At 57.8% G+C, this 11,306-nt stretch overlaps 1 protein-coding gene across 1 annotated transcript; it reads left to right on the top strand.

Moving 5' to 3' along the window:
- The first annotated feature begins 1,187 nt into the window (after nucleotides 1–1,187).
- Nucleotides 1,188–6,026, top strand: LOC138684345 (uncharacterized). The gene is made up of 9 exons (XM_069778040.1): nucleotides 1,188–1,260; nucleotides 1,718–1,842; nucleotides 1,938–2,091; nucleotides 2,467–2,723; nucleotides 3,074–3,159; nucleotides 3,626–3,720; nucleotides 3,824–3,953; nucleotides 4,215–4,323; nucleotides 4,477–6,026. Exons 1-9 carry the CDS (start codon nucleotides 1,188–1,190, stop codon nucleotides 5,167–5,169), a joined length of 1,722 nt encoding a protein of 573 aa, XP_069634141.1. The 3' UTR covers nucleotides 5,170–6,026.
- Nucleotides 6,027–11,306: the final 5,280 nt, after the last annotated feature.

The following is an 11,306-nucleotide window of genomic DNA, read 5'->3' as shown; positions in this document are numbered from 1 at the left end:
ACCACAGCTTTGGGTGGCTTGCCCCTGGGGCCTGGGGTGGACCTCTTGTTAAGGGAGAAGCTGCCGCCCCAGCGTTCACACACCAATCAAGGAGTCGCACGCGCACCACCCGAGACTTTACCGGCTAGGACCGGAGTCCCTTGGCAGCGGGCCCCTCCAGTGCGCCGACGGGTGCCCCTTTCGACTCCTCGCACACACACGCTCACCCTCGGGTGCTGCTTCTTCCCTCAGGCTCGACCCTAGGTTCCCCAAAGCAGAATCCCTTCTCCTCGTCTCCAGGCAGGTTCTTTCTCTTCCCTGGTTTTTAGGCTAGTTGTTACCTCGTCTCCTTTTCCCGGCCCAAACTGGCTCTGGGGCGTTCCGAATCGTCTTACGTCTCCGATCAGAGAACAGGTCAAAGTTAAGCGAGAGCATTGAGAAAGCTAGGAGTTCTGCTTTAGCACGAACGACTCCTTTTAAGCAGCTAAACCACGCCCTCAAAGCCCTCCAGAATATAACAACAGCCTCTGTAATTTACATCCACTCCTGTGCTACCATAGCCTCAGAACCTGACCCCAGGACTGCCAGATGCTGTTTAGGTCTCATTGGGGGGCGGCCCGCGTGCTCCCGTAGCTCAGCTTTGGCGCCTTCCACAGCGCTCTCCAGCCCTGTTCTGAGGGCGCGAAGCCCCTTCGGCATTGACGCCCGTTCCTTCCCGGCTTCCGAGAGTTTCTGCGTGGCCAGCCGAGCGGGGCTGAGTTGAGATACGCAGGCGGGAGTGTCAGCGCAGCAGCCTGAGGTGCCCAGTGGGGCTGCCCTGCCCACGCTGGGGCCAAAGGTGGGTGGGTCCACCTCTGCGTGACACGGAGGTGGCTGCTGCGGCGGGTCCCCGCAGCCCGTTGTGACACGGCACGGTGTCACAGTGGGACACCCGCATCAGAGCGGCAGCTCCCGCTCCCCACGGTGCCTCTGTCCACACTCCCCGGCGAGGCCTGGGCAGCGCCAGGGCTGCTCTCGCCAGTGCTGTGCTGCGCAGGAGCTGCCCTGCTGCCAGGAGGAGGCGAGGGGAGGCCGTGGGAGAGTGTTGGAGACGCCGCTTGGGGAAGTGTCGAGGAGGAAGGAGAGGAAGAGGAGGAGGAGAGGAGCAGAGGGGTTTTGGAGCAGGACAAACGCCTCTTGCCCAGCTGCTGCAGTGCAGGGGGGCAAAGATGATTAAGTACCTGCTCTTCAAGCCCTTGGGGCCCGAGGATCTGCCAACCCTCAAGGAGCTCACCACCAGCGGTGAGGCCCCCTTGCAGGAGCGCTGTGGGAGCCAAGATGAAGTGGAGATGAGCTGTGGAAACCCTGAGGCTGGGGCTGGGGCTGGGGCTGTAGCGGGGGTCTTCTGGAGGGGACCGGCGGCTGCAAGGAGAGCCGTGCCTGGTGGTGCCTTGGGGCTCGAGGGTGGCTTTGGTAGCCCAGGCCTCTAGCCGCTGCCCATGTCAGAGGGCGGGATCCCCTTCCCCAAAACACTACTGATGCCTGGCTTTTGCCCCCAGGCCTCTGCGGGGCACAGGGCGGGCTTCTCGGAGGCCGGGGGTGGTCAAGAACGCAGCTGGGCAGCCCCGGCGCTGCGAGTGTTTGCTCAGGGAGAGGGGCAGCTTGAGCGCACTCCGCTGTCTCCTCCGGGGGCGGGGGGAGTGCTGGATGGTTGTCCGTTGCTGACTCAGAACACGGCGTCCTTTCCTTTGCTTTCCAGAAATCTGCAAAGTCTGGGCTGGCGCATCTAGGTACATCCGGAGACAGCTCTTGCAGAAGAGGGTGAGCCTTGTCTCCTGGCCGTGGCCCATCCTGCCCCTCCGGGCCTCCGGAGCAGGGCACGACGTACCATCCCCAGGGCCGCCCGCATGAGTCGTCTGGCAGCCTTGCCGCCTCTGTGCAACCCTGCCAACGCTCCCCCTCCTTGCTTGCGTTTTCAGGCGGTGGACATCGGCGTTGGGACATTTGCACTTGTCCCAGCTTGTGCCACAGTGGGAGAGGACAAGGCTTTGCCCGTTGAGAGACCCGTGTTCCGGCCGTGCAGGTTCCTGAAGAAATTTTACAAGCTCAAGTGTGCAAAGACCAAAATTCCTGGTAAGAAGAGGGGTGCTTCCCCTGCACAGCCCTTGCGTTCGGCTTGCTGCCGACACCTCTGTGACATGGCCGAGCAAAGGCTCTTCCCACCTGGAGAGCGCTGAGCGCCGGCACGCGTACGGCAACCCAGCAGCCTGCCCCTCCCCGGGGAGCCAGCCTCATCTCCCCAGCTCACCCTCCGCTCCAGCTGGTTGCTCGCAGCAGGAGGCAGAGCTTCTCCTGTCCACCAGGTCCACTCTGGAGACGTGGCCGAAGCTGAAGGGGGAGCGCTCTCCAGCAGAGCGTTGCCCGAGGGCTGGGCGCCGGTGGCACCTAGTCTCAGGGTCGGCCGAACTGCAGTGGGAGCGACTTGGTTGCTTTGCACTTGTTTCCTAGACGAGACACCGTTTGTTCAGCTGGACTTTGAGCAGATTGCTGCCGAGATCCACTTCCGCCGGGAAATCGTGGAGCGGTGCATACACGAGACCCTGCTCTTCTTCGCTGGGGCCCTCCGAGACGACAAGGAGGTGGAGTTCTCCTTCAAGGGCATTGGCATCCTTGCCGTGCGAAGAAAAGTGGTCAGCATGACCTTCGTGGATGACTGCCTGCTGGAGCTGGATGGCACGGGCAACATGCTGGCAGCTCTTCTCGGGGTGAGCTTGTCATTTCTGCGGGGCTCCTCCTTGGGGCGAGCTTGTCATTTCTGCGGGGCTCCTCCTCGGGGCTCTGTGGCAATGCTGTCAAGGCTCTCTCCAGCTGCTTTCTGTTGGCTGCCGTCACCTGCCTCGCCACCCGGCCTAGACACGCTCTCGATGGGCTAGGCCAAGTCTCGGTAGCGCCTCGGCCCCTGCGAGGGAGGGGCTGATGACATCAAGGGAGAAGGTGGTGCGAGGCTTCCTGAGAGGCAGCCTTTGTGTCTCTGAGCAGCGAGGTGGCTGGCCACCTTTGTGAGCAACCAGCAGGTGTCCTGGGCGTCTGCTGATATGTCCCTGTCCCCTCGCAGGACTCCAAGATGATGCGTACCGTGGCCTTCGCAGGCAAAAACGATTTTAGCCGGCTCAGTCGAGATGAGGTCATCACGCTGCCAAGGTGAGCAGGACGGCTTCTGCAGGCCCCAGCTGGTCAAGGAGCAGCTGCTCAGCCCCTGCTGTGGGGGCACCCTCTTGCCGAGGCTCCTCTCCTGCCAAGCTTAGGCAAGACCAGCTCCTTCCAGGAGAGCTGCCCGGTCTGCCTGCTGCTCGCTCCTCCCCGGCTTGGAGAGTGCAGACAAAGCGGCCAGTCCGCTCTCGATGTGCCCTGAGAGAGTGAGAGGCGGGAGGGTCTGCGGGGGCAGCAAGGAGGGCGCGTGCGGCGATCACCAGCTTTCTGGCGGGAAGGCAAGGGAAGCACCGGCAGAGGCTGCTGGAGACGGTGGGGCCCCTCCGGTGCCACAGAGCGCCGCGTCCTCCAGGGACTTGGCAGTGGCTCCCACAGGTGCCTGCCAGCAGCTGATGAGCGCCAGCCCCCAAGGGAGCGTGGTGCCCTTTTGCCCAGCTGGTGCCTTCCTGTTTTCCAGGCTTGCACTTGAGACCCCCCACCAACCGTCGGCCCCTGCGATTTCTCTGAAGCCCAGGAGAGAGCCGGCGCCGTGGGGCGGGGGTGCCCGCAGAGGTAATGTCCCAGCCGAGTGCTGGCCGGGGGCTGTGGGCGCTCCTGTCGGGCCCGCAGGGTCCCAAAGACGCTGTTGTGCTGTCCTCTTGCCTCCCACTTGCAGTGAGCGTGCTGGACCCGGTGTTCCTGGCTCAGCGGAGGGTTTCTCTAGCCAGGCAGCGGGCGAAGGAAGGCGAGCAGGCGAAAGCCAAGGAAGGCGAGCGGGCGAAAGCCAAGGAAGCTGGCCAGGCCAGGTGAGCCTCGCGGAGGAGCGGTGTGGCTGGGGGCGCGGGGGCACACGGTGCCCTCGTCGTAGTGCGAGGGAGGTGTTTCCCTCGGCCGGGGGGCTGCCTGCGCCGATGCCGAAAGGCCCCGGAGGCGTTGTCCTGCCAGACACGCGGTCCTCCTGCCGAACCGCCTGGCGGTGCCGGAGCCGGGCAGCAGGCTGCGAGCCCGTCCCGGAGCAAGCGGCTCAGACTGGGCTCCCACAAGCTCAGCCTGCCGTGCCTCTTCAGAGTCCTGCCAGTAATCCGGGAGAAGTCCCAGGAGGAGCTGAAGCAGCCCAGACCTCCAGCTCAGCCGCGGTTGCAGCTCCCTGCGTGCGTTCCGCAGCCCTCGGGAACGGTATGCCCTAGGGATTTGCCAGCCCTGCATCACGTCTCGGGCTCTGGGCCAGGGCAGGAGAGGCGGCAAGAGCTGCCCACCGTCCCAGCCCTCCCGCCCTGCCCAAGCCCGAGGAGACTAACGCCGCCTGTGTGGTGTGTGCCTGGCCTCCAGGGAACGGGCTCGCTCCGCACCGAGAGGGCAGAAAAACGGCTCCGGCTGCTGATGGCATCCAAGCGCCGAGAGGTGGAAGCGGACGTGTGGCGCCAATACCATGCCAGCAGAGCGGGGCGGAACACGGAGCGAGGCCAGGTATGGCATGCACTCCCAGCCCCCAGGAAAAGGGCATTTCCCCTCCCCGCTCCCCGGGAGGGGAGCAGGGACGGTCTCCCGGCACGGGCACGGCAGCAGTGCTGTGGCCAGCTGGCCAGGCAGGGGCCTTCTGTCTGCCCGCTGCCCTGCACGTTGCCCTGCAAGAGGAGCTGTCCCTACGGCCCCAGGCCGAAGCGTGCGGTCGGCTGTGGCACGGGCGGTCTGTTGCGTGCCCATACCTCCCCGCGAGGGCTCAGCACCACCGCCCGGAAGACTAAGCCAAGGCTGTGCAAGTCACACGCCTGGGCTGAAGCCTTGGGAGCAGCCCCAGCGAGTGGTGGCGGGGCTTTAGGAGAGTCTCTTCTGCCTTCGCAGAGCCCCTGCCGCCACGTCTTTGAGGATCCCTACCGCCCTCCCCACCTCCTGAGAAAGGCCTATGCCGAGAAGCTGAAGGAGGGGCTGCAGGAGAAGGAGAGATGCCAAAGCGCCGCAAGGCAGAGAGCGTCAGAGGGGCCGGCAGAGCTGCACCTCCCGGGGAGACCGTGGGCAGCGTAAGTGTGTGCCGGCTCCTGCAGAGGCCGGGGAAAGCCTCGGGCGGCTCCCACCACTGGAGGCGTCCGGGCTGAAGACGGAAGGCTGGCTCAGCTGGCTGGGCTCTGCCTTCCCAAAGCAGGCAGCCTGTGCTCGCCCTCCCCGCGCGGTGACTCCCGGGCACCCGGCCCTCAGCTGCGATGCCCGCTCGGTCCCGGCTCTCGGCCCTGCCCGGCTTCAGCCCCGGCCGATCTGCGCTCTCCTCACCGCAGATGGGTTGGGGCACGAGGGCCCACGAGACGCCACACAGAGCCGCGGGCTGGCCTCGGCCGCACCTCCCGGAACCGCTGGCCTGAGCCAGGCTTTGGGGCGTTGCGGGCCCTTCTGCCCGGCCACAGAGCTGAGGCCCTTTCTTCTGTGTCCTTTAGCACGGGGGAGAAGACGAGGCTGTTGGAGCGCCGTGGGAAGGCCCAGGGACTGCCAGCCACGCCACGAAGCTGAGAGCGCACCGCAGAGTCCAGCGGCAGGGATCTTGGCCCTCACGGCGGCCACCCGTGTCAGCGGGAGAGCCGTCAGTGGCGGGTGGCAGGGCCTCTGCAAAGCGGAACGTGCCAAATAAAGGCTGCTGGCGCCTGTGCCCAGCCGGAGTGACCGTGCTGCTCCCTGCGCTGCCTTTCTCTGCGGCCAAGGGGACGGGAGGGGCCCTGCAGCCCCCTGGTCGGAGGGGTTTTTGGGCAGGGGGGCGGGCGGGACTGGTCCTGCCAGCCAGTGGCGACAGGCCACGCGACTGGAAGAGCGGCGTCCTTGCCAGGGCGCGGGGCACGGGGGCTGCAGAGCACAGCTTCTCTGCATCCCAACACCACTTTGTAAGGGATAAGCAGAGCGCCAGGTCCACGCTGGCCAAAGAAAACGCCTGTTTTCTGTGCGACTCTTTCAAGCTGTGCGACTTGCTGGAGTACCACGACAGTCGTGGTATTGCACTGACGTGCTCTATTTTTTCAGGGCATCAGCTTTACTCTTGGGTGATTTCATTGCCAAGGCTGCCTTTGTCTCCAAAGGCCGTAATCAAAATACTCTTTTGCTCAGTACGGATGGACTGTCTCCAGCTACGTTATTCATTATACATTCAAAACTTCTATTTCTATGCAGATGAATCTCTGTTTTACTTTGCGTATATGTCTGTGTTGCAGATGTAAACCTGAACCAAATTTCATTGTTTCCCAGACATCAGACTAAGGATGAACCTGTCCAAAGTTAAAATTTAGACAAGACGGAATTTTAGCTTGCTGGAATCTCTCTTCACTGTGGAAGTGCTGATTCTTAACACACTTCCCCCCTCCACCCCCCCCGAAGCGTTTGGAAATGAAGCTTATTTTGCACATACAAAGCGATTCTGTGATTATCTGCATATATTCTGCACTCACACCCGTGTAAAACCACCGTGAATTTACTAAAGCCTGTGAAATCACTTTGGGTTTGTAAGGATGTAATCAAAGGAAATTTAGCTTTGATAACTATATTAGTTCTTTTTTTCCCTATCGACTATAATGAAAATTGGGTAGTGTTTAATAAGAGTTTGCTCCCTTTCCTCTACAGACCTCCTCCACTCTTACATACAGAGACGTTTTGCCAGTTTGAGTGCTTAACAGTTCGCTTTCAAATGACGTTTCGATTGTTTTCAATATTTAACGTTGCAGTGTTGATACACTTAATATGGACATATCAATGGATTGTTAAAGCATGTCCCAATACCATTTTCACTCTCCCAAGGAAAGTAAATTTCACAAAAGAGAAACTTGTAACAGGTGGCTAAGAGAAATTGCCTTGTGATTATTTTATGAGAGTGGCACATGAAGAAATGTTGACTGCTCTGCACATCTCCCAGGCTACACTGGGTAGTCGCCACATCTTCTAGGGCAAGATTCGTCTGGTATGAATGTGAGTGTTACTGCACACGCTAATCAGACTTTCATGACACCTGTGTGTTTTGAAAGCATTTCCTTTCTCTAGATGAACTATGATTTTTAAACTGGAGGGGAGTTTTGCAGAAAACCTGACGTGGTATTCTTTTTTGTGCCACGGGAAGAGTCGGTATTTGAAAGAAAGTCACAGATACACTCTGCCAGCACTGAGCCAGCAAACTAACTTAATTTGGTAGAAACCCCTGCTAAGAAACAGTCTGGAGTTTCCAAGCAAGTATTCCTGAGGAGGGGAAGTGGAGAGGGAGGTGCTGATCTCTTCTCCCTCGTATCCAGTGGTAGGACTCGCGGGAGTGGTTCAAAGCTGCGCCAGGAGAGGTTTAGACTGGACATTAGGAAGCCTTTCTTTACTAGAGAGGGGGGTCAAACACTGGAACAGCCTTCCTAGGGAGGTGGTCAATGCTTCCTGCCTGTCACTGTTGAAGAGGCATTTGGACAATGCCCCTCATAGCATGCTTTAACCTGGTCAGTCCTGAAGTGGTCAGGCAGTTGGACTAGATGATTGTTCTAGGTCCCATCCAACTGAAATAGTTCCGTTCTGTTCTGTTCTGTTCTGTTCTACTCTGTTGTGTTCTGCTCTAGTCCATTGCAACGTGTACATCGTGGAGCTCTCTCCAAGCACAGTACCTTCAGTGAACAACAGGGAAATTGAGAAATTTAAATATATTCTTTTGTTTCTGAGTTAAAAAAACAACATAGGAAACACTTTTTAAAATCACTTACATCTCGGTTTGAATTCCACCGTCTTTATCATTACTGGCTGCCTTTAGGATGAAGAGTTAAGGCATCACTTTGTATTGCAGGCAAAATACTAATCCCACCCCTGCTTTTCTGAAATTTGTAGTATCAAATGCGTTAGTGTTTGGAAGTGGCTTCTGTTTTTTTCATCTGACAAATGAAACCAATAGGGAATCCTAATAGAGATTATTGGTTCTCTATTGGCTGATTGACTGATTGGGCAATATGACCTGTTTCCTCACGGCTTCCTCACAAGAGAAGGCCTTGTTTCCGTTCACTGAACAAATGCAAGATGGAAGGGATTGGGGCCTTAAACATTTTCCGTGGACTCGATGAATCTTGGTAATTTACTTCCAAAGAAACACCTAGCAGAATTGCCACTCTTCATTTTGGTTAGTTGGGACACAACTACACAGCTTGGTAAGAAAGGGTACTGACGTAGCTGTTGTGTAGTCGTATGCCATTTACGTAGAAAACTGATTTTGCATTTAACAGTGCTACTGCTGAAAGGCAGCTTCAGACAAATTTTGTCACATGTGACAGCGAACCATATGTTTTGGAGGGAGGCTGTAGTAAACAGTATGAAATAGTAAAATATTGCCTTCCACATGAGACAGAGAGACACTTCCTAACTACTTCACACACCAAAGGATTTTGTTCATCAAACCACTCCTTGTGTTTCTGGAAAGAGTGAAGGAGAAACTGTTTAAATGCCTCATATTTTGACATTCTAGTTGGCATATATTTAGCTTTTTCTTTTTCTTTTCTTATCTTTTCCTTTCTTTTCTTTTCTTTTCTTTTCTTTTCTTTGTTCTTTTCTTTTCTTTTCTTTTCTTCTCTTTTCTTCTCTTTTCTTTTCTTTTCTTCTCTTTTCTTTTCTTTTTTCTTTTCTTTTCTTTTCTTTTCTTTTCTTCTCTTTTCTTCTCTTTTCTTTTCTTTTCCTTTCTTTTCTTTTCTTTTCTTTTCTTTTCTTTTCTTTTCTTTTCTTTTCTTTTCTTTTCTTTTCTTTTCTTTTCTTTTCTTCTCTTTTCTTTTCTTTTCTTTTCTTTTCTTTTTTCTTTTCTTTTCTTTTCCCTTTCCTTTCCTTTCCTTTCCTTTCCTTTCCTTTCCTTTCCTTTCCTTTCCTTTCCTTTCCTTTCCTTTCCTTTCCTTTCCTTTCCTTTCTCTTTTCTTGTCTTTTATTGTCTTGGTTTTTTGACACGATAAAGTGCCTTTACAAAAGGAAAACAAATCCCTGTGGAAAAATCCTTGGACGTCTGAAAAGAAACTTTGAATAGGGTATCAAACTATTTTGACTCTCAACGTCCGATTTGTCAATTGCTGGGTTTTTTCCTAAGATACAAACATTTTTTTCACAGTAGGCATTATATTGATGTCTCAGAGACGTTTCGTAATTGATCACTTTGTTCTGTCCTCTGCTGCCATTTCTAAGTTGAGATTCCTCAACTTAGAGCAGAAATTTTTCTATGAATTATTCTACAGGTTGGTCTACTCAGTCCATTTTCTATTCCCCTGGTCCTCAGAGCCATGCAATTCTTCCTGTACTTTATTCCAAAACTGTCTTTGAGAGGGTGGACGGTCCATTGTGACATCACCGTGGGGTGGAGGGTGGCATCACCTGGCGGTGGACTGTTGACGTCAGCGAGCGATGGACTGTGACCTCGCGTCCCTCGCTGCTTATCTTTGGGCGCCGGCAGAGCCTGGGCCAGTCTGGCTCGTGCCTGGACTCCTGCCGAGCGTGCCTGCGAGGTCCGGAGGGTCGAGCGAGGCTTCTCCTGGTGCCGGGTGGTGCTTTGGGGGCTGCCGTCGGCAGCTCTTGCTGCCCGTCCCGGAGCCATCCCCTGGGTTTCCCCGGCCCTGCCAGGTTCAGGCGGCCGGGCACCGCAGGGCAATCTTGCAGCAGCGGAGGTGAGCCGTGCGGGGAAGCGTCCCCCCGGGGTGGCCGTGGGGTGGGCGACGGGGCTCGGGGAGCCGGGAGGGTGTCCTTCTCGAGGGGCCTGGGCGTTCCTTCCTCCCCTCCCCTCCCCTCCCTGGGACAGCGAGCGACCATGGCCTCTCTCCCTTTTGCAGCGCGCGACGCCCTTTGGCAGTGCCGGCGCCAGCGATGGGGAGCAGCTCCTCATCCTCAGCTCTCCCCAACCTGCCGCAGAGCGCAAACATGGCCACGGAGACGGAGTGGAGCTGCCCCATCTGCCATGATGCTCGAGATGACATCTCGTACGCGATGCCCTGTCGCCACCAGTTCTGCCTGGGCTGCATCGTGCGTTGGACAGAGGTGAAACCAGACTGCCCGCTCTGCAGAAGACCAGTAGAGAACATCAGGTTTTCTGTGCTGGGAGAAGACGACTATCTGCAGTGTGTCGTCGCACACCCCGAAGAGTCGCCAGATGCCAGCAGCCAGGCAGGCAGCGCTCCCGGCCCCCTGCCCGAAAACAGCCCCCATCACCCTGCGGCGTCCCCTCCATCGTCTCCGCAGGGGATACCGTCCCCAGCTGAGCAGGGGGCTGCGGGGCCAGAGGCCGTGGGTGGCCTCCTGCCTGAGGTCTGGGCAGAACTTTTCCAAAGGCAGCAGCATCTCCTCGATCCCGTGCTGCCCTGGCTGCGCCAGGAGCTGGAGGCAATATTTGGGGCGTGGTGGTGGGAGGCAAAGAGTGCAGAGAGCAGCATCCTGTACGCTCTATGCATCTACGGTCCGGATGCGGAGGTCATGGTCCGGATGCTGCAGCCTGTCCTTGAGGAATATACAGCATCTCTGGTCCACGGCACCATCAATATCATTGTGCGTCAGTGCAGCGAGGAGGCCCAGAGGCTGCTGCGCTCCCATGCTGCCGGGCAGGAGGACAACAGCCCTGCCGCCAGCTCCAGCTCCGCCAGCTCCAGCTCCTCCAGCTCCAGCTCCTCCAGCTCCAGCTCCGCCAGCCCCAGCTGCACCGGCTCCCAGGACGGGACTCCCACCCCTCACCCGAGCTCCTCCAGCAGCCCGTCAGGGGCAGAGCAGGAGCAGCCCCAGGAGGAGCCGGGGCAGGAGGCGGCGGCAGGTCCCTCCGCTCCTGGCCGGGGCAGGGACCGCTCGCCCGGGGGGCGCCGGCGCCCCGCAAAGAGGAAGGGCCCCGGCCCCCAGGACTCTCCCCAGCCCTGCAAGAGGCCGCCTCGCCGGCGGCACTAGCAGGGCCCCAGCAACGGTGTCTTCACGGACAAGGAAATAAATGCCTGTTTCCCTGGCACTCGGGGTCTCTGGGTGCTGCTTTCTGCCCCTTCTCCCAGTGCGTTTCCCGGCCCCCCACGCCCCTCCATCGGCCAAGGGCCCCCAGAGCCCCAGGGCCATGTCGGCATGGGAAATCCTGCTCCCACAGGAAATCCTGCTGCAGCCACAGAAATGGAAGAGGTTCTGAAAATGCACCAGGGCAATGCTTATAGAGGAGTAACGAGGGAAAGATTGACCCG

Source organism: Haliaeetus albicilla, unplaced genomic scaffold (genome assembly GCF_947461875.1).
Source record: "Haliaeetus albicilla unplaced genomic scaffold, bHalAlb1.1 scaffold_180, whole genome shotgun sequence".
Taxonomy (NCBI): domain Eukaryota; kingdom Metazoa; phylum Chordata; class Aves; order Accipitriformes; family Accipitridae; genus Haliaeetus; species Haliaeetus albicilla.
The sequence above is the reverse complement of the archived record's forward strand: the minus strand, read 5'-3'. Positions and strand labels throughout refer to the sequence as shown.